Below are 24,059 nucleotides of genomic sequence, written 5' to 3' on the forward strand. Positions count from 1 at the left end.
GACCCCCCTGCAGGTGGGGAGCTGGGGGCTCGAACCGGGATCCTTACACTGGTCCTTGCGCTTCTGCCACCTGCGCTTAACCCGCTGCGCTACCGCCCGACTCCTGATAGTGCTGGGCTCTTTAAGCACGAGGTTCCAGGTTTGATTCGCTGCAGCGCAGGTACCAGAGTGAAGCTCTGCTTCTTCTCCTTTCTCTCAACTCCTGTCTATCTATCTGTCTATCATCTGTGTATCTATCTGTCTGTCTATCATCTGTGTATCTATCTGTCTATCATCTATCTGTCTATCATCCATCTATCATCTGTCTATCTATCATCCATCTATCTGTCTATCTATCTGTCTATCATCCATCTATCTGTCTATCTGTCTGTCTGTCTGTCTATCTATCTGTCTATCATCCATCTATATATCATCTGTCTATCTATCTATCATCCATCTATCTGTCTATCTATCTATCATCCATCTATCTGTCTGTCTGTCTATCTATCTGTCTTTCTGTCTATCATCCATCTATCTGTCTATCTAGTATCTATCTATCTCAACAATAAGTTAAATCTCAAAATAAATGAAATATAGTAGGGCTGAGAAGACAGCATACTGGTCATGTAGAAAGACTTTCATGCCCGGGTTCGAGCATCCAGTTCCACCCATAGAGGATAAGTTTCATGATCAGTGAGGCAGTTCTGTGGTTGTCTCTCTCTCTATCTCCCCTTCCTTCCCCACTCTGTTGTATCAAATAAATAAAATTAAAAAAAAGAAAGAAAGAAAAGCAACATGAGGTCGTTGCAGAAAAAGTACAAACTTGAGATAAGTCAAGGTGCATCGTCCCGTGTGAGCAATGATCACTAGCACTTGGGCCCACTGTGCTTGGTCTCCCACGGCTTTGATGACGTGCGCGGAATGACTCCAGTCCATAATAACGGAATCGTCGACTTCTCTCAGGCATCGTTCCAGACACTGCTGTCTTGAACTCGATGTTTTGTAGGCATTTTTCTGCTAGTAAATAGTTTTTAAAAGGCCATAGTTAATGGATTCATAATATCTTATTGTGGTATTTAATAATGTGCAGGCTGGGGCCCTTAGATTGTCCCTATGCCTTTATTATCTTTGAATTTTTTATGTTTATTTATTTTCTCTTTTGTTGCCATTGTTGTTTTTTTATTCTTATTATAGTTGTTATTGCCTTCATCATTGTTGGATAGGACAGAGAGAAATGGAGAGAGGAGGGGAAGACAGAGAGAGGAAGAGAAAGAGAGAGACACCTGCAGACCTGCTTCCCCACTCATAAAGCTTTTCCCTTGGAGATGGCTACTGGGGGTTTGAACCTGGGTCCTTGCACACTGTAATATGTGTGCTCAACCAGGTGTACCACTACCTGGCCCCTGCCATTATTATTTTGAACCAATTTTGTGATCGAATTCTATGTCCAGTTTTAACTTCTCACTGCTTTGATTGTGGGTGAGTGGGATCTTCTCATATGATTTTTAATTTTATAGTTTTCCTTTGAAACACTTAAAAAATTTTTTTGTTGCCCTTGTTTTTTGTTGTTGGATAGCACAGAGAGAAATGGAAAGAGGAGGGGAAGACGGGGAGAGAAAGACAGACACCTGCAGACCTGCTTCACCGCCTGTGAAGCGACTCCCCTGCAGATGGGGAGCCGGGGGCTCGAACCGGGATCCTAATGGTGGTCCTTGCGCTCTGCGCCACCTGCGCCTAACCTACTGCGCTACCGCCCGACTCCCAGATTTTAAACTTTTTTCATGAAGAGCTCAGCTACAGACTGTCCAGTTTTTGATTTTCATGTATTTTTTAGATTTAGTTTTGCTCCCAGGGGCACTGCTGGGGCTCCGTGCCTACGTGATTCCACTGCTCCTGGTGGCCCTTCTCCCCACCTCTTCATCTCCTGCTTAGAGGTGCAGTGAGTGTCAGAGAGAGGAGAGACACCACAGCTCTGCTCCCCTGCTGCTGAAGCTTCCCATGCAGGTAGCCGGGGACTTGAACCCGAGTCCGCGGACACAGTGACATGTGTGCCCTGTCTGTCTGGTGAGCTGGCTCCCAGCCCGTTGACCATTTCTCAGCCACTGGCCTATGAGAGATGCCATTTCTATTAAGGTTAATATTTCTTTTTTATATATTTATTTATTTATTTGTGTGTATGTGTGTGTTTTTAAATTTATTTTTTATTTAAGAAAGGAAAAATTAACAAAACCATAGGGTAGGAGGGGTACAACTCCACACAATTCCCACCACCCAATCTCCATATTCCCACCCCCTCCCCTGATAGCTTTCCCATTCTCTATCCCTCTGGGAGCATGGACCCAGGGTCATTGTGGGTTGCAGAAGGTAGAAGGTCTGGCTTCTATAATTGCTTCCCCGCTGAACATGGACGTTGACTGGTTGGTCCATACTCCCAATCTGCCTCTCTCTTTCCCTAGCAGGGTGGGTCTCTGGGGAAGTGGAGCTCCAGGACACATTGGTGGGGTCTTCAGTCCAGGGAAGCCTGGCCGGCATCCTGATGGCATCTGGAACCTGGTGGCTGAATATATATTTATTTATTTTCCCTTTTGTTGTTCTTGTTGTTTTTTATTGTTGTTGTAGTTATTGTTGTTGTTACTGATGTCATTGTTGTTGGATAGAACAGAGAGAAATGGAGAGAGAAGGGGAAGACAGAGAGGAGGAGAGAAAAATAGAGACCTGCAGATCTGCTTCACCACTTGCAAATCCACCCCCTGCAGGTGGGGAGCCGGGGGCTTGAACCGGGATCCTTACACCGGTCCTTGCGCTTCATGCCACATGCTCTTAACCCTCTGTGCTACCGCCCGATTCCCCTAAGGTTAATATTTCACCCTCCAGCTGTTGACTTTGAGGTTTCTGCTGCAGAATTAGATTCCCAGGGTGCATATTAATGTCTTCATCCCAACTCCTCCTCGACAGATTCCATCAGCCCCTGTGTTCTAGTGGAAATTCCAGAACCTAAACCAAGCTAGCTGTGTAGAGGACTCCTCCCCCAGCCCCTGGCCCCCACCTCTGGAAGGGCTCCCATCCCTTCTCTCCCGGCTTCCTGGCCTCCCCTCAACACCAGCCTCAGTCTGGGGGGGGGCTTACTCCAGGAAACCCTCTCTGAGCCTCTCAGAACTGGGGCCGTGGTGGGAGAGACCCCGAGGGGGCTGGCATTGTTGGGGAACTGCTTTCTGGGGCGTGTGGGGAGAGGACTGTCCTGTCATGAGCCTGTGAACCCCACTCTCCCGGTCTGGGAGTGCCGGCCACAGGCAGCCGCTCCTTGGCTCCGTTGTTGGCTGTCACCCTGTCATTACCGCTGGCAGGTCCCGGTGCCTCTGGCTCAGGGGACACAGGTCCAACCAGTCAGCTTGGTCTCCCGCTGCAACTCACCGCTGTGCGTGGGGGGTGTGGGGAGAGGCAGGTGCCATGCCTGTTAGCTGGGGTCCCTCCTCCCGGTGGTGGGGGAGTCAAGAGCCGGCTGGACTGGATGGGACAGAATGGGTGAGCCTCCCGTCTCCATTTCCAGCATCAGGTCAGGACGGCCTGCCCAGGGAGCTGGGTCCAGGCTCTTGTGGGCATGCACCCTCACCCCTTCCAGCTCACACACTTTCTTTGGGAGCATCCCGAAGGCAGGGTCATCCCCACACACCCCCAGCAACCGGCTTTTCCCTACACTTGAAGACGGGGTGCCCTAGGGAAAACCTGGGCTCAGCCAGCACCTGGGGTGACCTTGGCCTCAGGCCGGGGGCGAGGCTGGGCCTCCGCTCAAGATGCTGGCAGGTGGAGGTGGGGCTGGATTACGCCAGGCTCTCCCTCCTCGCCCACCGTTTCTGTTCTGTTGACAAGAGTGATGCTGGAAAGTTCCAGAGAGAGAGAAAGACGGAGACAGAAACCTCTTGGCTGGAGGCACAGCCCTGGGACCTGTGTCAGCAAGCAGCCTGGCTGATGGGAAGATGTCCTGCTTCCTAGTCACTGAGCCTCTGTGCGCCGAACCCAATCTCAGAGTCCCCGAGACCTTGAGGGTCCTGCTTCATCTCCCCGGCCTCTGTTTCTGGCTAAAAATAGGAGTAACAGCTGCCTCGAGGGGGGCTGTGGGGGTGGACACTGAATTCCAAGGGAGCTGCTGCCTGGCACGCAGTAGGCACTCAGTAAACCACAGGTTGCGTGGTGCCCACTCCCAAGTGTGTAGCCCCTCTGTTGGGGTGCTGACGGGTGTGGGGCATATGCCTGTCTGGGGGGTGGGGGGTGGGGGTGGGGTCAAGCCTGAGGCAGGATGTGAAGTCTGAGGGCAGGTGAGCTGGAGATTTTCAGTAATTGACTGACTGACAGAACCAGAGCCCCCTTGCTCCAGGCCACCTTTTTCATTCACTCATTCATTCATTCAGACAGACAGACAGCGAGGCGAGACCCCACAGCACCCTGACTTCCTCCTGGTGAGGCTGGGGCTCCACCCCGGCTGTGCCTATGGCAGTGCAGGTGTCCACACGGTGAGCTCTGGGCCCTGAACACGTGTTAGCTCTTGTATTGCTGTCGTGTCCAGGAGCCAGAGCATCACCCTGGCGGCGGCAGCGCTGGGAAGCGAGCTGGGGACGCGTGCGTGTGAGTCAGAAGGAGGTGAGCAACGCCACAGGCTGTGCTGGGGGATGCTCTGCCTCTCAATCTCTCCCCTCTTTCTCCATCATTAAGAAACAAGTAAAGCAAAACACACACACACACACACCACCAGCTCCTCCTCCTCAGGCCCCAGCCAGCTCCTGTGTCAGAGCTGGTGGAACCATAAAGCCTCTGGGCTTCTGCACAGGGTCCCTGATGGAGAACAAGGGTCTTGGGGGCAGGCGGTGCTGCACCTGGTTAAGTGCACACATTGCAGTGCACAAGGACCCGAGTTCAAGCCCCGGGTACCCACCTGCGGGGAAAGCTTCACGGATGGTGAAGCAGGGCTGTGGGTGTTTCTTGGTCTCTTCATTTTTAAAAATATTTATTTATTTATTTATTTATTTATTCCCTTTTGTTGCCCTTGTTGTTTTCTTGTTGTAGTTATTGTTGTTATTGATGTCATTATTATTGGATAGGACAGAGAGAAATGGAGAGAGGAGGGGAAGACAGAGAGGGGGAGAGAAAGACAGACACCTGCAGACCTGCCTCACCGCCTGTGAAGCGACTCCCCTGCAGGTGGGGAGCCGGGGGTTTCGAACTGGGATGCTTACGCAGGTCCTTGCGCTTTGCGCATGTGCGCTTAACCTGCAGCACTACCGCCCAACTCCCGGTCTCTTTTCATTTCTGTCTCCTCCCTTATCAGTTTTTTTCTCTAGCTTATAATAAATAAATAACTGGGGCCAGGTGGTGGCACACCTGGTTAAGCACACACATTACAGTGCTCAAGGACCCAGGTTCAAGTCCCTGGTCCCCACCTGCAGGGGGAAAGCGTCACAAGTGGTGAAGCAGGGCTGCAGGTGTTTCTCTGTCTCTCTCCCTCTCTACCTCCCCCACCCTTCTCAATTTCTCTCTGTCTCTATCCAATAATAAATAAAATAAAAATATTTAAAAATAAATAAATAACCTAAAAAAGAGAAAAGGTAAGGGACTCTGCCCACTCTTCCTGGGGGGTGAGAGGTGGGCGCCCCACCCTGAACCCCCCCTCCTCTTACTGTTTGAACCCTGCTGCCAACTTACCCACATTCTACCTTTTTCAAATGCAAAACACTCCTTTTGGGGTGTTGTAGTTACCCCATTTATTTGCTTATATTAAAAAAAAACGTGACAGGGTCTGGGAGATATCTTCTCCAGTAGAGTGTACACTTTACTATGTACAAGGACCCGGGTTCGAACTCCCAGCCTCACATGGGCCCCCATGCCAAGAGGGAGCCTGAGGAGGGGTAGGCAGTGCTGTGGCGTCTGCCTCTCTCTCCCTACTGGATGCTGAAAGTTTGAACAGAAGGAATCCGCTGCTAGCAGTGGAATTAGGTGGAAGCCAGTCGCCTAGGCGAGGGGGAGGGAGATCTGATAACTAGAGTGAGAAAAAGCGCCAGAGCCACTGGCACAGGAGGTGGTGGGATGGGACCTGGGACCCTGTGCCCGGCAGCCCTGTGCTCTGCTGCTGTGTCGTCTCCTCAGCTGTGTCCTTAGTTACGTGTAGGCTAATGTCCACCTCTTCCCACCTCCTGACCTGGGGGACACCCCACCCCCTGCCACGAGCTGAGAGGTCATGACGGGCTTTGTGTCTGAGCCCCACGGGAAGGACTGCCCCATTGGGTCTCACCACTGAGCTCTTCTGAGGAGTGGGGTGAGGGGAAAAGAGAGGCAGGAGGGACCCCCCCGCCCGTGCCCTCACACCCATCCCTGGCTTCCTGGACGTGTGCCAGTGGATCCTCTGAAAGTCAACAAAGCAGCTGACCCCCCGGGTCCCGCCAGTGACTGACTGCTGTGCGTCTCAGGTCCTGAAAACCCGGGCACCTGTGACTCAGCTCACCCAGGAGGCCCTGCTGTATGTGATCCTCGGGTTTGAGCGCCGTGAGGAGCTCCAGTGCTGTGGAGCTCTCTTCCTTCCGCTGTTTCTGTCTCTAGCTCTCTGAGATTGAAAAATATATAAATAAATAAGTCAGCCAGGGAGCTTGCTTGAGACCCCCAAAGAAAAGAGGGCACAGGGCTAGGCCGTGGTGCACCTGATGAAAACAGCGCTTCCCACCTGCAAGGGGGAGCTTTTATGAGTGTTAGAGCAGGTCTGCAGGTCTGCAGGTCTCTCTCTCTTTTTAACCAAAGCACTGCTCAGCTCTGGCTTATGATGATGAGGGGTATTGAACTTGGGACCTTGGAGTCTCAGGCATAAGTCTCTTTGTATGACCATTGTGCTATCTACCCTGTGCCCTCTCAGTTTCTGTCAGCTAAAATAGAAAAAAAGAAAAAGGAAAGCAATAGGGGCTCTCTGCAACCCTTAGAGGTCAGATCAATCCCCCCCCCCCCCGTCTCTCTTTATAGCACTGGAAGCGCCAAGCCCAGCCCCGTCGCCTTGCAACATGTCATTGGGGCTGGGATCCCCAGAGTGACCGGGTCCCCCCGCCATCCTGGGTAAACGCAGGAGGGTCTCTAAGTTTGCTTCTCGTCTGAGCTGGTCTCTTAAGTTTGCTTCTCGTCTGAGCTGGTCTCTCAGTTTGCTTCTCTCTGAGCTGGTCTCTCAGTTTGCTTCTCGTCTGAGCTGGTCTCTCAGTTTGCTTCTCTCTGAGCTGGTCTCTAAGTTTGCTTCTTGTCTGAGCTGGTCTCTCAGTTTGCTTCTCGTCTGAGCTGGTCTCTAAGTTTGCTTCTCTCTGAGCTGGTCTCTCAGTTTGCTTCTCTCTGAGCTGGTCTCTCAGTTTGCTTCTCTCTGAGCTGGTCTCTAAGTTTGCTTCTCTCTGAACTGGTCTCTCAGTTTGCTTCTCTCTGAGCTGGTCTCTCAGTTTGCTTCTCTCTGAGCTGGTCTCTAAGTTTGCTTCTCTCTGAGCTGGTCTCTCAGTTTGCTTCTCTCTGAGCTGGTCTCTAAGTTTGCTTCTCTCTGAGCTGGTCTCTCAGTTTGCTTCTCGTCTGAGCTGGTCTCTCAGTTTGCTTCTCTCTGAGCTGGTCTCTAAGTTTGCTTCTCTCTGAACTGGTCTCTCAGTTTGCTTCTCGTCTGAGCTGGTCTCTAAGTTTGCTTCTCTCTGAGCTGGTCTCTCAGTTTGCTTCTCTCTGAGCTGGTCTCTCAGTTTGCTTCTCTCTGAGCTGGTCTCTCAGTTTGCTTCTCTCTGAGCTGGTCTCTCAGTTTGCTTCTCTCTGAGCTGGTCTCTCAGTTTGCTTCTCTCTGAGCTGGTCTCTAAGTTTGCTTCTCTCTGAGCTGGTCTCTCAGTTTGCTTCTCTCTGAGCTGGTCTCTAAGTTTGCTTCTCTCTGAACTGGTCTCTCAGTTTGCTTCTCTCTGAGCTGGTCTCTCAGTTTGCTTCTCTCTGAGCTGGTCTCTCAGTTTGCTTCTCTCTGAGCTGGTCTCTCAGTTTGCTTCTCTCTGAGCTGGTCTCTCAGTTTGTTTCTCTCTGAGCTGGTCTCTCAGTTTGCTTCTCTCTGAGCTGGTCTCTAAGTTTGCTTCTCGTCTGAGCTGGTCTCTAAGTTTGCTTCTCGTCTGAGCTGGTCTCTAAGTTTGCTTCTCGTCTGAGCTGGTCTCTAAGTTTGCTTCTCGTCTGAGCTGTCCTCCCAGCCGTGACTGGGCGGAGCTGTGACTGGCCCCACCTGCCATCCTTCTTCCCGTCCCAGCTTTGGGGAAAGAGACTCCAAAGCCCCAAAGAGCATGAACGTGTCAAGCGACAGTTCATTGGTTTTAACGGTATGCGTGGGGGCGGTCAGTAAAAGAAGCCAGACCCCAGAGAGCCTGAGGCCCCAGGAGGCAGCGAGCTTGGAGCTTCCAGGTGTCAACAAGGGTCCCCGCAGCACGCCTGGACTCCTGGCCAAGGCGGACCCGGGTGAGGCCGGCCCTGCAGTGGCTTCCAGGAAGCCGGCCTGCTGCTGTGCTCTCAGGCGCCGTCTCGTTCCTGCCTGTCTCCCTGCCCCACTGCACGCCCTCCAGTCATGAGCAAGAGCCCCGGCTGCCGAGGAGCCTGACTGAGGCCCTGGGGTGCAGCCGGCAGCTTCGGGGTGGCTCCTTGGGTGCTCAGGGCCCCTGAGGTCTAGGAAAGTCAGGAGAGGAGGTCAGGCCGCAGCCAGCCGCCTGCTACCCCTGCCCCAGGTTTGTCTGGGGACTACACAGCCTAGCTGTTCCACCCATCACTGTTGTAGGGTTCTGGGATCTCCCCAGAAAAGAACCAAGCCTGCAGTCAGGCACCATGCTCCCTCCTTCCAGAACTTCGGCGGAAGACTCATTCCCTCGCCTGGCCAACCCCGGCAGCCACAGCTGGCCAGCCTTGCACCCCAGAGCGGTAAGTGGTTTTCAGGAGACGGGGGCTCTGGGAGGGTCCCGGAGGGGGCACGGCAGGAGGGGAAGGACTGCAAGCACAGTGTGGATCTGGTCATGCCATGCCGGGGCAGCTGGGGCCGAGGGAGGAGGTGAAATTTCCCAGGTAAACAGAGGAGCATGGGAGGGAGGGAAGCCAGCTCCGTCCTCTCTTTAAAAAAAGTCATCGTAAAAAAAAGTCAGCAGCAGCACCAACATGTATATAGATAGATAGATATATATTAATATCTGTACATGTGTCATCTTTTAAAAAAGGGAATCTGACTCCTCGGCACCTTGTGGCTGTTTCTGAGGAAGGAGGTGTGTGGTGGGGCCCTGAGTGCGAGCTGCACCGAGGGGCGGGCGGCCCCTCACTTCTGTCCTCGGCGGGGGGGCTGCTCTCCCACAGTCTGGGGGCCCCTTGGCTCCAGAGGCCGAGGGGCCGCAGAGTCCTTTCTCCTGGCCCCGCTCGAGTCCCCGCCCGACCTCTGCCCGGGACCCGAGTGGCAGCGTGCTGGCAGGCCGGGCAGGCGCTCAGAGGTGGCCTCCGTGCAGCAGCGAGGTGACGGTGTTCTGCAGGGCCACGGCCACCTTCTTGGAGGTCTTGCGCAGCAGCGGGCTGTCGGGGTGGTGCTCCTTGAGGTGCAGGACGTGGCCCTCCTGGCTCTCGGACGTGCAGCCGCACTCCTCACACACGTAGAGCTTGGCGCGCCGCTCCTTGTAGGCGTACTTCTGCTGCACTCCGTGGATCTTCTTCAGGTGCGACTCGAGTGAGCAGCGCTGCGTGAAGGCCTTGTCGCACAGGCTGCACTTGTAGGGCCGCACGCCTGGGGGGACGACAAAGCCGGCTCAGGGACCCGTGGCCCGAGGGCCCAGACCCCCGAGGCCCTGGCGGGCGGACGGCCCCTCTTACCCGTGTGGGTGCGCACGTGCCTCTTGAGGTCGAAGGTATCGTTGAAGCCCTTGCCGCAGTAGCTGCACAGGTGGCGCTTGACGTCGTTGTGACACTTCATGTGGCGGTTGAGCATGCGCTGGTAGGTGAAGGCCTTCTGGCAGATGTGGCAGGTGAAGAGGTCTCCACTGGGGCTGTCCCCCAGGGTCACCTGTGGGCGAAGACGGCGTCCGTGACCAGCATCCCATCCCCAGCCCCCGAGCTTGCTGCCGTTGGCACCCTCTGGCAGTTGATCCGTGTCCTGCCAGGGTCCCAGCTCCCCTTCCTTCTTCCGCTTTCTCTTTCTCGTTCTCTCTCTCTCCCTCCCCTTTCTTTTTTTTTTTTTTTTGCCACCAGTTTTATTACTGAGGCTCAGTGCCAGCACTCTGAATCCACCACTTCTGGTGGCCATTATTTCCTTCCTTCCTTCCTTCCTCCCTTCCTTCTTTTTCTGTTTTATTTGACAGGACAGAGAGAAACTGAGAGGGCAGGAGGAGATAGAGAGGCAGAGAGAGAGACACACACACACACACCTGCAGCCCTGCCCCACTGCCCATGAAGCTCCCTCCATGCAGCTGGGGAGCGGGGGCTCAAACCCGGGTCTTTGTGCACAGCAATGTGTGTGCTTGACTGGGTGTGCCACTGCCGGCCTCCGGCTTTTCTAAAAGGTGTCCATTCTGCCACAGAGATCACACAGCGGGGGAGCACAAGACTTGCACGCCTGCAGCCCACCATAAGCAAGAGCTGGGCTGAGCAGTGCTCTGGAGTCTGTCTCTCTCACACAAAATAAATAAATAAACAAGTCTTTGAGGACTGGGCGGTGGCGCACCTGGCTGAGCGCACATGTCACCATGTGCAAAGACCTGGGTTTGAGCCCCCACTCCCCACCTGCAGGGGGACACTTTCATGAGAGGTAAAGCAAGTCTGCAGGTATCTTTCTTTCTATCTCCCCTCCCTTCTCAATTTCTCTCTGTGCCAGCAAGTACAGTAGAAAGAAAAAAGACAAAGAAAAGATGGCCTCCAGGAAGGATGGATTCAAGGTGCCAGCACCGAGTCCCGGTGAGGAACCTGGTGACAGTTCTTTAAAAAGCAGCGTTATCACTGGGGTTTGGCACCTGCACAGCCCCACCATCCCTGCCCCCCTTTTTTAGAGGTAGAGGTGAGAGACAGAGACAGGGAGAGACAGAGGGAGAGAGGGAAGCACCGGTAGCACTGCTCCACTGCTCAAGAATGCTACCCCCCCGCAGTTGGGGGCCAGGGCTTGATCTGGGTGCTTGCACCCGTCAGGTGTGCTCCTCTCAGGGAGCGGCTATGAGGAGAGGACCCAGCACTCTTGGGCAGGTGACATGGCCCCCAGGCTCTGACTCCCTTTCCTCTCTAAGGAATAAATGTCCCCTGGAGGTGCTAGCAAAGTGCCACCCTGTGTGCTCCTGTCAAGGCTGCACCCTCGAGCACCTGCCACAGGGCTCTGCCTCTTGGTGCAGCAGTGGGGGCAGGGAAGCAGGCACCCTACTATTCCTAGGCTGGGAACAAAGAGACCCCAGTCATGGACTCCAAAGGTCTGGAGTGTCAGCCCTGCAGTGGGACCCCACTGGCCAGCTCTTCCTGGGTTCCCACTGAGCGCAGTGCCGGGCTGGGCGGGCCTACCTTCATCTTGCTGCGCAGGAAGCCATGGTCTGTGCTCTGGGCGTCGGCCAAGCGGCCTGTGTCCTCCGAGGGCAGCTGGGCCACCACGCAGGGGCCGGGGGCCACGTGGTAGCTGGAGTTGGGCAGGCTCACGTCCACGGCCAGGGGGCAGGCAGGGGGCTCGGCCACTGATGGCTCTGGCTCCCGGTAGGGCTGCAGCGGGCAGAAGCCCAGGCTGACTGGGGAGAAGAGGAGAGTCAGGTGAGGGGCTTGCTGGAGGGGATGGGTCTGGGGGTGATGGTGAGGCACCCCAGCCATTGCTACGGTCCCCGGAGCCGTGGCCATCCCTGGACAGGCTCGCTACAGAGCAGGCCCCCCCCAGTTCCTGGCGCACCCCTCCCGCGCATTAAGGTAATTACAGGTGACGCCAGCCAAGTACTGCTGAGTAATTTGTGTCCGAGCGGAACTGGGAGGACCCAGCTTGCCCTGCTAATTACTCCCAGAGTGGCTGCGCCCCACCTGGGCCAGTCCCCCCAGATTCCAGGCCATACTCCTGGGGACAAAAGGCATCTCTGGGGGGCCTGACCCTGGGCACTCACCAGTGCCCCCAGGCCACTGAGGGTCCGTCCAGCGGGCAGATTAGCTGCTGGCTTTGAGGCTGGGGACCCAGACCCTGCCTCTCCCCCGCTGCCTAGGTCTGGGAGGGGGGTACACCTGGGGCTCTGGGCCTCCCGCTCCCGCTGGCTGGGCAGGTGGATATGGCCTAGCGTCTCCCGGGCAGCCTGCCCGCCATTTCGCAAGCCTCGCCCACAGCGGGACCGCTCGGCCGCCCGCCCACCCAGCACCGATACCTGGCAGCCCTGAGCAGCACCCCGCCCCACTTGGGGTCCTGAGCAGAGGGGACGAGCCCGAGTGGCACAGAGCACACACACCCCAAGCCAGCAGCACGGGGGAGGTCAGTCTCGGGGTCAGTGGAGGCCCGTTTCCCTTCCAAAGGGCTGAGGGATCTCTGTGCTGAAAACACAGAAATAAGTTATGTTTTCATACCAATGAGACAGCTCACTGCAGGGGGGGGGGGTGCTTTACCGGACACACAACCTAGGCTCCAGTCCCTGGCCCACTCTGTGAGAGTCCTACAGCTGTGGTGTCTCCCCCCTTCATGTGTCTCTCTATCTGAAAAAGTTGGCCCAGAGCAGTGCAGTCACAAGTCCGGGACACCCAGTGACAAGAGGGGTCTCAGAGGGGTCTCAGGAGGGAGTGAGAGAGGGGCAATTTCAGGAAAGCTGGGGGTTCATGGGCCCACTAGGGCCTGGGGGAGAGGGGGCCAGGAGAGCAGGCCGCAGACAGAGGAGCGTGGAGATGGAGAGAGGTGGGTAAGGAAGCCTCCCGGTTTTAGGAGAGGCCAGGCTCTCGCCCCCTCAAAACACAACAAATGTTCTGACGGGAGGAATGTACCTGCCCGCCACCCAGAACCCGTCGGGCTGGCGCTGGCGTCCGTCTGTCCCGGGACACTAATGAGCCACCTCATTCAGGCAGTTGATTCACCAGAGCCTGGCCCGGCCTCTGAGCTGCTGGGGCTCCTCCCTCCCCGCCCACCCTGGAGCCACGGTCCCCCTTGCCGCCCTCCCGGCCACTCCCCCGATTGGTGGGCCGCCCCTGACTCAGTGACACTCTTTTTCTCCTGGCAGGTGGGACCTGGGCCTCCCCACTTCTGCCTGGCAGTATCACAGTTTCAGGGAGCTGGCGCCGCTGCCACCACACCCACAGAGAAGGCGGCTCAGAGGTGAGGGGTGACAGCTGGGTGCCCAGCTCCACTGGGGCACCCTAGGAAGCTCAGGCCCTGGAGCTGGGTCTGAGCGGGGCCCAGGGGTGGGGGTGGGGGTGGTCACCCACAAGGGCGGCCAGGGTGGGGCTGTTTGCCTCCTCCTACACACCTGCCAAACCTGTCTCTCTGGCCCCCAGGAGTGGGTCCGGGGCACACACTGTGCGCTCCTGTCACTGGGTGTCACTGGGTGTCACTGGGTGTCACTGGGTGTCACGGGCAGGCGGCAGGAAGCAGAACTGGTTGGGCCCCCGCTGGGCCACGCTTGTCCCCTAATTAGATGTTTCCGGCAAGGCGGCAGCCATTGTCACACACCCCCCCCCCCCCCCCCCGTGGAGAGCCACTCATCCTCTCCCCTCCCTCCACCTGCAGATGGATGAGGGGGGCAGCCTGGGCTCCCCAGAATGCCTGTGGGGGTGAGCGGCACTGACAAGAACACACAATGGCTCCCTGGGCTCAGAGCTCAGATCCACACACCCTCTGCTGAAGGGGAGGCAGCTGGGGCCCAGCCCGCGGTGACCCAGCTGGCCTGCTCATCTGTCTGTCTGTCTGTCTCCCAGGAGGGCAGGTCCTCAGTGGGCAGAGCTGCTGACCTCCTCACAGCCCAGATCACCCTGTGATAGACATGTGTCCGACTTTCTGGGCCTCTCTAACCCTGGGGCCTAGAAAGAGACCCCTGACCCCAGGCTGCCCTCTTCCCTGCGGTAAAGCCAGGCTGGGGACCCCCATCAGCCTCCCAGCCCCTGCCTGGCTGCCACCCTGGGGTGGGGAGGTGCTGACATACTAGCAGAGGCTCTGAACTTGGGGGTGGTGCTCCCACTTGCAGCTCCTTGGGCTGTGTACCCACCCAGTATGGCTCAGGACCCCCCCCCCTTCCTCCAGGCTGGGGACAGAACTGCACTGGCGTGGGCCTGCAAGATGCAGCTAGTTCTCTGCCTGTTAGCAGACCCCCGGAGCAGCCCCGCCCACAGCCCCCTTCAAGCCAGACAGCCCCAGGCCAGTGTGTGGGTTCATCCCTGAGAGCCCGGCCTGCCTCCCAGCCCACGGTCAATATTGACACAACAACAGCGCAAGGCCAGAGCCAGGGAGCTGAGCAAGGGGCCTAGGTGCCATCTCCCTCCGATAGCTGCCCCAGTGGGTGCCCAGTTCCAGGCTGTTCCCTCGGCCCCTGTGACCCCAGGGAGTCCCAGGGAGGGTGGCCCGGGCTGTGGCCTCTAGACTGTCCCAGCTGTGTGTGTGTCCCTTTCTCTTCTGCTCTCAGAGTCTCAGAGGCCCCGGCAGGAAGGCCAGAGCTTGGCCCCAGCCCTCCCGGGGGCCTGTCAACGCTTAGCTGCTCACTCCGTGCAGCCTGCAGGAGGTGGGGTGACCGAAACGTGCCCAGCCGGCTCCCGGGGTCACGGTTGACTGGTGATGGAATGGCCCAGCCAGGGGACAGGCCACCTCAAACACAGCCCCCCTCCGTCCCCACCCCCCAGCCGTGGCAGGCATCCGAGCGTGGCTCAGAACATTCCCTTTTTCCTGTCCAAGAGGGGTGGGGGGACCCCACGATCAGAGTGCGGCCCTGACCTCCAGCCTCACCCCCACAGGACCCCGGGAGGCCGCTGTGTCGCCTTGGGATGCAGCACCTGGCACGACCCAGACAGTGGCAAGTGCAGACCGCCCCCAGCCCCCTACTGCCGGGCGGGTGTCTCCCCACCACACGCGGGCCCCAGGACCAGGGCTGAGGGGGACGCCAGGAAGTCACTGATGTGGACCGGCGGAATGTCTTTGTCCTTTGTAAAAGTCAACACGCGATCTGTTACCGATTGGGATGTGAAATAAAACTAAGAACAACAGCACCGGGAGTCCGGGCTCACCTTTACCACGGTTCAGGTTTATCAGATGCCCAGGACCAGCTGAGCAGCACGGCTCCCAGGCGGGCGGGCCTGCGCGGGGTGGGCGCCCCAGCCCCTCAGGGATATGCCCGCCCTGCCGCCCCTCCGCTGGGCTCCCTGCTGAACCCACCGGGGTCCCTGGCACGTCCCCCGGCTGTGCTGGGAGGCCCTGCCGCACCCTCGTCTCCAGCTCACTTCCCAGGAGGGAAACTGAGGCAGCAGGGCCTCTCACGCCCTCATTTCACCCCCTTCCTGCAGGGCCTGGGGCGGTGCCAGGGCGCCTGCGGACCAAGGGTCAAAGTCGGTTGGTTAATTACAACCCCCCCCTCCCCGGCCGGGTGCTGGGTGCTAGGTGCTGGGTGCCCAGGCGGGACAGGGGCGCACACGGAAACTGGGGGTGTCACCCATCCCCCTGGGTTCCGGGGACGCAGTCGAGGCGTCTCCCCCACATAAACGGGGTGGCCCAGCTCTCCGGCTGTGTGTGGGGGGGTCGGACCCAGCTAGGAAGCGGCCGGGAGCCTCCCGCCACCGCGTTTCTGCAGGACCCGCCGCCCCGCAGCCTCGGCTGAGCCCCGCGCGGGGTTTACCTATCGGGTCGCGGGGTCTCGGGGCCGGTGCCCACCCGCCCGGCAGCCCTGCGCGGCACCCCCGCCCCACCCGGGGTCCTGGGCGGAGGGGACTGGCCGAGGGGCTCGGAGCACGGGGGGGGGCGCGGTCTGGGTCCAGGGAGCCCCGCGTCCCTCCCCGCAGCCCCGCGTCCCCCCCCGCAGCCCCGCGTCCCTCCCCGCAGCCCCGCGTCCTTCCCCGCAGCCCCGCCTCCCCCCCCCCGGAGCCCCGCGTCCTTCCCCGCAGCCCCGCGTCCTTCCCCGCAGCCCCGCGTCCTTCCCCGCAGCCCCGCGTCCTTCCCCGCAGCCCCGCGTCCCTCCCGCAGCTCCGTGTCCCCCCCGCAGCCCCGTGTCCCTCCCCGTGTCCCCCGTCTCCCCCGCAGCCCCGTGTCCCTCCCCGTCCCCCCGCAGCCCCGCAGCCCCGCAGCCCCGCGCCGTCGGGCCTCACCTGGCACGTAGATCTCCCCGCGCTGCTCGTCGGGCAGCTCGCTCCAGCGGCGGCGGCACGTGGGGACGCTCGGCTTCTTCACCAGGAAGGCGCGCGGCATGGCGGCCCCGACGGCGGGGTCCGGGCTGGGCGGGGGCCGGGGGCGCGGGTCCGGCGGCGGCGGCAGGTGCCCTGGCGGAGTCCCGGCGTCCCTCCCGGCGGCGGCGGCGGAGCGGAGGCGGCGCGGGGCCCCGCGCTTTATGGGCGGCGGCGGGGGGCGGGGGCGGCTGGGCGGCCGGTGCCGGGCGGGACGGCGCATGCGTTGGGAAATAACGGTGACAACCCGCCCGGAGGGACCTGTCGAACCGGTTTCCCGGGGGGGGGGGGGGGGGGCGGGGTCGGCAGCGGGGTTTCGAGGCGCGGGGCGGGGCGGGGCGGGGCGGGGGCAACGTTATTCGCGCCCGCTGGGCCGGCCGGGAGGGCGGGGAGCCGAGCCGTCGGGCGGGCGGGAGCCGCCGGGATCCCGAGGTGGCTCAGCCCCCGCCCGCGCCGGCGCCGTGCTGGCCCGCACGGAACACCCTGGAGAGTGCCCCGAAGGCTTCCCGGAGGAAGGGGCCTTGAAACTATCCCCCCCGCCCGTGTGAACCAACGTTTCATCAACACAACGGTTTTTAAAATTTTGTTAATATTTATTTATTTTCCCTTTTGTTGCCCTTTTTTTTGTTGTTGTTATAGTTATTGTTGTTGTTGTTGATGTCCGTTGTTGGATAGGACAGAGAGAAATGGAGAAAGGAGGGGAGACAGAGAGGGGGAGAGAAAGACAGACACCTGCAGACCTGCTTCACCGCCTGTGAAGCGACTCCCCTGCAGGTGGGGAGCCGGGGCTCGAACCAGGATCCTTATGCCGGTCCTTGAGCTTTGTGCCACCTGCGCTTAACGCGCTGCGCTACCGCCCGACTCCCCACAGCGATTTTTTTTAAGTTATTTAATTTGATAGGACAGAGAGAATTTTGTGAGTGGTGGGACAGATGGAAAGAGACAGACACCTAGAGACCTGCTTCCTCCCCTGAAGTGAGGGGGACTGTAGGATTGAACCCAGGTCCTTGGGCATGGCAATGTGTGAACTGGCCGTACAGAAATGTCATTCTGTGGTGGGCTCAGGGTGGAGCTGCAACTGTGTGGTCCACTAATCTTATTTAAACCACTATTTTATTAGTGTTCTTTTGTTTAAATAAATATTTTGAAACGTTCAAACACTCTTTTAAATGTTTATTTTTAACGAGAGAGCGAGGGAGAGAGAACAGAGCCCTGCTCAGCTCTGGCTGTTTGTGGTGCTGGGGATTGAACCTGGGACCTCAGAGCCTCAGGCATGAAATTTTTTTGCAGAGGGTCGGGTGGTGGTGGCTCAGTGGGTTGAGCGCATGTGGCGCAAAGCGCGAGGACCGGTGTAAGGATCCCGGTTCGAGCACCCGGCTCCCCACCTGCAGGGGAGTCGCTTCACAGGTGGTGAAGCAGGTCTGCAGGTGTCTGCCTTTCTCTCCCCCTCTCTGTCTTCCCCTCCTCTCTCCATTTCTCTCTGTCCTATCCAACAATGAACAACATCGACAATGGCAATAATAATAATCACAACGAGGCTACAACAACAAGGGCAACAAAAGAGGGGGAAATGGCCTCCAGGGGCGGTGGATTCATGGTGCAGGCACCGAGCCCAGCAATAACCCTGGAGGAAAAAAAAAAGTCTTTTGCAGAACCAATGCGCTGTGTCCCCAGAAAGAAAAAGAAGGAAAAGAAAAAAGAAAATGAAGTAGTGGGAGTCGGGTGGTAGCGCAGCGGGTTAAGCACAGGTGGTGCAAAGCGCAAGGACCAGCGTCAGGATCCCGGTTCGAGCCCCTGGCTCCCCACCTTCAGGGGAGTCGCTTCACAGGCGGTGAAGCAGGTCTGCAGGTGTCTATCTTTCTCTCCCCCTCTCTGTCTTCCCCTCCTCTCTCCATTTCTCTCTGTCCTATCCAACAATGATGACAACAATAATAACTACAACAATAAAACAACAAGGGCAACAAAAGGGAATAAATAAAAATTAAGCATTTGGCCGGAGCAGCCATCTTCCAGTAAATCGCCAAAATGACTAACACAAAGGGAAAGAGGAGAGGAACGCGCTATATGTTCTCTAGGCCTTTTAGAAAACATAAAGTTGTTCCTTTGGCCACATGTATGCGGATCTATAAGAAAAGTGATATTGTAGATATAAAGGGAATGGGCACTGCTCAAAAAGGAATGCCCCACAAATGTTACCATGGCAAAACTGGAAGAGCCGACAGTGTTACCCAGCATGCTGTTGGTATTGTTGTAAACAAACAAGGAAAGGGCAACATTCTTGCCAAGAGAATTCATGTTCGTAGTAAGCATATTAAGCACTCTAAGAGCAGAGACGGCTTCTTGAAACGTGTGAAGGAAAATGATCAGAAACAAAGGAAGCCAGAGAGAAGGGGACTTGGGTTCAGCTGCAGCGCCGGCCTGCGCCACCCAGAGAAGCACACTTTGTGAGAACCAACGGAAAGGAGCCAGAGCTGCTGGAACCCATTCCCTAGGAATTCACGGCACGATCAATATACAAACTTAATAAAATATCAGAACTATAAAAAATAAATAATTAAAATAAAAAAAAGAAAATGAAGTAGTAACTTGGGCGGGGGGTGGGGGGAGTACTAGTCACTAAAATCAACTCTTCTGGGGAGTCGATGGTAGCTCACTGGGTTAAGTGCACATAGTGCAAAGCACAAGGACCTGTGAATGGACCCAGGTTTGAGCCTCCGGCTCCCTACCTGAAGGGGAGCTTCACAATCAGTGAAGCATGTCTGCAGGTGTCTATCTGTCTATCTTCTTCATCCCTCTCTCAAATTCTTTCTGTACTACCCAGAAACAAACAGACAAAAACATAGTAGCAGTGGATTCGTGGGCAGGCATTGAGCCCCAGTAATAACACTGGAGGCAAAAATAAATGCGTAAATAGATAAATAAAACTCCTCTGAGCACCTTGATCACTGGGCTAGGCTCCCACAAGCCCCTTCACCCTTGTTGCAAATGGGGGTTTCAGGTGCAGGAGCCCCAGTCCCCTGAAAAGGTCAGGCCCAGCCTCCATGGCTCCCGCCAGCTCTGTCCCGGCCGGTGGGGCCCTCCTGACCCAGGTCAAGTGCAAGTACCACCTTCCTTAGCAGCCCAGCACCTGGTGACCTTAGCCAGGTCCTGCTGAGCAGTGACACTCGGTCGGTCAGAGGCCAGTGCTGAGCTGCCTTACCAGTGGAGGCAGGGATGGGGTGACCCTGGCCCTCTGCCCCCGACCACCTGTGCATTCTCCTCATGGGTGAAGGGCTGGGCAGACTGTTTCTGATGAGCCAGCCACTCGGTTCAAAAAGTCAGAGGGCAAGTGATGCAGCCTCCCGGGTAGCCATGGGTCAGTCCAGAGGAAGGAGGGGGCTTCCAGAGGCAACCCCCCACCCCCTGCCCCCATCACTCCCCAGGGGGGGGCACAAGAGAGTGGGCGTCCAGGCTGAGGGGCCGATGAGTTTGCCCAGAGACTTTCCTTTCCATCCCCTTCCAGCTCAACAAGAATCCTGTCACCTCCCTCCTGGGGTCATCTACCTTGTTCTCTTTGGTAAAGGTTCATTTGTTTACTTATTTGTTTAGGATAGATACAGAGAGAAATTGAGAGGGAGGAGGGAGGTCGGAAAAGGGGAGAGAGACTCCTTCAGCCCTGCTTCACAGTGGGGAAGCCTCTTCCCTGCAGGTGCGGATGGGTCTTGAGCCGGGTCCTCAGACAGTGATGTGTGCGCTCTACTGGGTGCGGGTGCACCACCACCCAGAGTCCCCTAAGAAAGGATTTATCAAAAAAAGGGATTTATCAGTTTGTGTGAGAGGAGGGGAGGGGGAACATGGATCATCACACTGGCTCCTGCGAAGCCAGGGATCAAACTCACGAGCCCATGCTTTTAAGTTCAACACTCTAGCTGCTGCGCCAACTCCCAGTCACTGTGCGGATCTTTTTTTTTTTTTTTTTCCCAGAGCACTGCTCAGCTCTGGCTTATGGCGGTGTGGGGAATTGAAACGGACTTGAGAGCCTCAAGCATGAAAGTCTCTTTGCATAACCATTATGCTATACCCCCACCTGCGTATCTTTTTTTAAAGTTTTTTTTATGATCTTTTTTTATTTACTGGATAGAGACTGCTTCACGTCTTGTGAAGCTTTTCCCCTGCAGGTGGGGACTGGGGTCTCGAACCTGGGTCCTTGCACATTATAACATGTGAGCTCAACCAGGTGCATCACCAACCCCCCTCTTTAAAGACTTATCTTGGAGCCGGGTAGTGATGCCACCACCCAGCCCCCCTCCCCCTTTAAAGGCTTATCTTGGGGCCGGGTAGTGGCGCACCTGGTTGAGCTCCCATGCTACAATATGCAAGGATCCAGGTTCAAGCCCCCAGTCCCCATCTGCAGAGGGGAAGCTTTATGAGTGGCGAAGCACTGCTGCAAGTGTCTCTCTCCCTTTCTCCCCCAACCCTCTCAATTTCTAGCTGTCTCTATTCAATAAATAAATATTGTGTGTGTGTGTGTGTGAGTGAGTGTGTGTGTGTGACTAACCTTAACTGCCACATGCAGTTTTACATGCAACAGAGGGTGAGAGAGAGAGAAAAACGGACCATCATTGCCGAGGGTTGAACTCAAGACCTCATGCTGGAAAGTCCCAAAGCTTTACCCACTGCACCAACTCATCAGTCACCACTTTGTTTTTCTTTTCTTTTCTTTGATTTATCTATTTATTTTGGCCTTCAGGGTTATTGCTGGGACGTGGTGCCTGCACTATGAATCCACTGCTCCTGGAGGCTATTTTTTCCCCTCTGTTGCCCTTGTTGTTTATCGTTGTTGTTACTGATGTCATCGTTGTTGGTTAGGACAGAGAGAAATGGAGAGGGGAGGGGAAGACAGAGAGGGAGAGAAAGACAGACACCTGCAGACCTGCTTCACTGCCCGTGAAGTGACCCCCCTGAAGGTGGGGAGCTGGGGGCTCCAACCAGGATCTTTGAACTAGTCCTTGAGCTTTGCTCCATGTGTGTTTAACCTGCTGCGTTACCGCCCAGCCCCTGTTTTTTATTTTAATAGAGATGAACTCGTTTCACCAGTGTGAAACTGCCAAGTGACTGCTAGATCCAATTAAGTTTCAGTTTTAAAGAAGGAGAAACATGGAGCCAGGCAGTACAGCGCCTGATTAAGCACTCACAGTACAGCGCACAAGGAGCCAGGGTTTAAGCCCTTGGTCCCCACCTGCAGGGGAAAAGCTTCAGGAGTGGTGAAGAAGGGCTACAGTGTCGCTCTCTCTCTCTCTCCCTCTCTATCTTCCCCTTCCCTCTCAATTTCTCTCTGTCTCTATTCAAATCCAATAATAAATAAGAAAATACATTTTTTAAAGAAGTTGTTAAAAAGAGAGAGAGAGGGAGAGACTCCACAGCCCCACTCCACCACCCGCGGGGCCCTTGTCCCTGCCCCTGACAGCCCTGGCGCTCCCGTGTGGTGCCAGGTCCAACACCAGGGCCTTGCACCTGATTAAGAGCACGCTCTGTCAGGTGAGTCATGCCCGGCTGTCGCCGCCTCCTTCTTAAAACTTTTATTCATTTCCTGAAAGAGAGAGATCAGAGTAGAAGTACATGCCTGTGACTTCTGTTCCCAGCTGGCAGGGCCAGGACCCGAACCCGGGACCCCAGTGTGCAAGTCCTGCACGGTCTCCACTGAGAAGCCTCCTGGGCCTGTGCTCTGCCTGCCATGACCCTCCTGGATGGGTTCATGGAGTCAAACAGAGGCTCGGGCCCAGGCTGCTTGGTGTCACCTGTGGCTGGGGGTGAGGGCAACCGGGGACCCGGCCCAGGACCCTGAATGTGGCTGAGCTGGTGTCCCCTCTGTCACACTGTGCTACTTAGCTGTCACTCACTGGTTCCCTTACTCGGCCATCAGAGACTGACTGCTGGGGCGACAGAAAGGAGAAAGCCACGGGGGATGCTGCAGTTAACCGGGCTTTCTGGGGCGTGGCTTGGCGAGGGGCCGGGAACAGAGCTGGGACAGGAGGGAATGGCGGTGCTGGACCCTGCTGGGAGGTTCCTGGGGGGTGGGGGGCTGCCTCAGGGCTGTAGTGTCATCAGGAGGGGCTGTGATGAGGTGGAGGGGCTGGGCCACCATGTCCACATGACCTCCTCCTCCTCTTTTTTTAAAATAAGAGTGTGTGCCACTTATTTTATTTTATTTTAAATTTTATTTGTTCATGAGAAAGACAGGAGGAGAGAAAGAACCAGACATCACTCTGGTCCATGTGCTGCCGGGGATCAAACTCAGGACCTCATGGTTGAGAATCCAATGCTTTATCCACTGCATCACCTCCCGGACCACTATTATTTTATTTTTAAAATATTTGTTTGCTTATGAGAGAAGCAGAGTATCACTCTGGCACACATGGTGCCAGGCACCCAGCAACTCAGGACCTTGTGCCTGAGAGCCCAGGACTCCAGTGTTTCGCCCACTGTGCCGCCTTCCAGGCCACAGCCAAGTTTTTATCATCATCATCATCGACTTTGGTTTAAAAAATGCTAAGACTTTAGGGTACAGTTTCACAAGGAATTTGGTGGGATTTTTTTTTTCTCAGTTGAAGGCCTCTCCACAGTTTCCATCACCCCTAGGAGATGCGCTAAGCAGACCTGAGCCACCACCGGCTGAGCCCCAGAGGGCTCAGTCCCAGCTTCACCATTTCTTCTGGCTGATGGCTGATTCCACTGTCACTCAGGTTTCAGCCCAAAGTCCCCTCTGAAAGTCCTCTCTGACCACCCTGCCCCAATATTCTATTCTGTGTTTTTGTTCTTTCTTTTTCCTCCTTCTTCCTTTTTTTAAATTTTTTAAAAATATTTATTTATTCCCTTTTGTTGCCCTTGTTGTTTTATTGTTGTAGTTATTATTGTTGTTATCGTTGTTGGATAGGACAGAGAGAAATGGAGATAGGAGGGGAAGACAGAGAGGGGGAGAGAAAGACAGACACCTGCAGATCTGCCTCACCGCCTGTGAAGCGACTCCCCTGCAGGTGGGGAGCCGGGGTTCGAACCGGGATCCTTATGTCGGTCCTTGTGCTTTGCGCCACCTGCGCTTAACCCGCTGCGCTACAGCCTAACTCCCCCTTCTTCCTTTTTTCAAGAATAAAAGAGCCCACTGCACCAAAGCTACACACACACGCACACACGCACATGCACACGATCTAATTATTACAGACAAAAGTTTCACATGTGACCAGAGCACCATTCTGACACACGCCACTGTCGTTCCCTCCTTGCCTGTGGCCTCTCTCACTCCTGAGGTGTTTCTGCACACACCCCCAGACCGCTGACACCATTCAGAGTAGCGTGACTTATCGGTAATTCACACGCCACCCGATACTCCCGATACTCCCTTCTCTTCATTCATTTTGCGGCTTGGGCTTCACTGGGGCTTCACAACATGAGTCCACCACTCTCAACAGGCATTATTTTTATTATTATTATTAAAACTTTCTCTTTATTTTATTGTACCAGAGCAGGCCAGGGAGCACCAGACCTCAAGGCCTTGATCCCCGGGAGCACAGAAGTCACTGGAGAGTTAGAGCTGGGGGATGGGGTAGTGGCATTGGGGGTGAGAAGGAGGGTTGGGAGACCAACACTAGACTGACACAAGGCAGGGCCTGGGCCCAGGGTGGTGACAGAGAGGAGGAGTGAGTGGGAGAGACAGCATAATGGTTCTGCAAAGAGGCTCATGCCTGAGGCTCCAAAGTCTCAGGTTCAATCCCCAGCAGCAT

At 56.2% G+C, this 24,059-nt stretch overlaps 2 protein-coding genes and 1 pseudogene across 4 annotated transcripts in view; 2 read left to right on the plus strand and 1 right to left on the minus strand.

Annotated features, from left to right (window-relative positions):
* LOC132533822 (uncharacterized) overlaps positions 1-15,114 on the plus strand; it is a 52,729-nt gene extending 37,615 nt beyond the window's left edge. Inside the window, exons 4-5 of the mRNA XM_060176007.1 lie at positions 13,167-13,261; positions 14,183-15,114. The gene's annotated coding sequence lies outside the window, so the exon portion shown is untranslated. The remainder of the gene's footprint in view (positions 1-13,166; positions 13,262-14,182) is intronic.
* Positions 8,298-16,466, minus strand: OVOL1 (ovo like transcriptional repressor 1). Of its 3 annotated transcripts, none has more exons than XM_060176025.1 (4): positions 16,228-16,466; positions 11,500-11,713; positions 9,835-10,024; positions 8,298-9,748 (listed from the first exon to the last, which is right to left on the minus strand). In XM_060176025.1, the coding sequence occupies exons 2-4, from the start codon at positions 11,503-11,505 to the stop codon at positions 9,456-9,458; spliced, it is 489 nt and encodes a 162-aa protein (XP_060032008.1). In that variant the 5' UTR covers positions 11,506-11,713; positions 16,228-16,466; the 3' UTR covers positions 8,298-9,455. The 3 variants fall into 3 exon arrangements, with proteins under 3 accessions (XP_060032008.1, XP_060032007.1, XP_060032009.1); XM_060176024.1 differs by having other exon boundaries at positions 11,500-11,717; positions 16,228-16,461; XM_060176026.1 differs by lacking the exon at positions 16,228-16,466 and adding an exon at positions 15,762-15,987 and having other exon boundaries at positions 11,500-11,717.
* Positions 16,467-18,061: 1,595 nt separating this feature from the next.
* LOC107522287 (large ribosomal subunit protein eL21-like) lies at positions 18,062-18,845 on the plus strand (annotated as a pseudogene).
* The last annotated feature ends 5,214 nt before the right edge of the window (positions 18,846-24,059 follow it).

This window comes from Erinaceus europaeus, chromosome 17 (assembly GCF_950295315.1).
Source record: "Erinaceus europaeus chromosome 17, mEriEur2.1, whole genome shotgun sequence".
In the NCBI taxonomy this organism is placed as follows: domain Eukaryota; kingdom Metazoa; phylum Chordata; class Mammalia; order Eulipotyphla; family Erinaceidae; genus Erinaceus; species Erinaceus europaeus.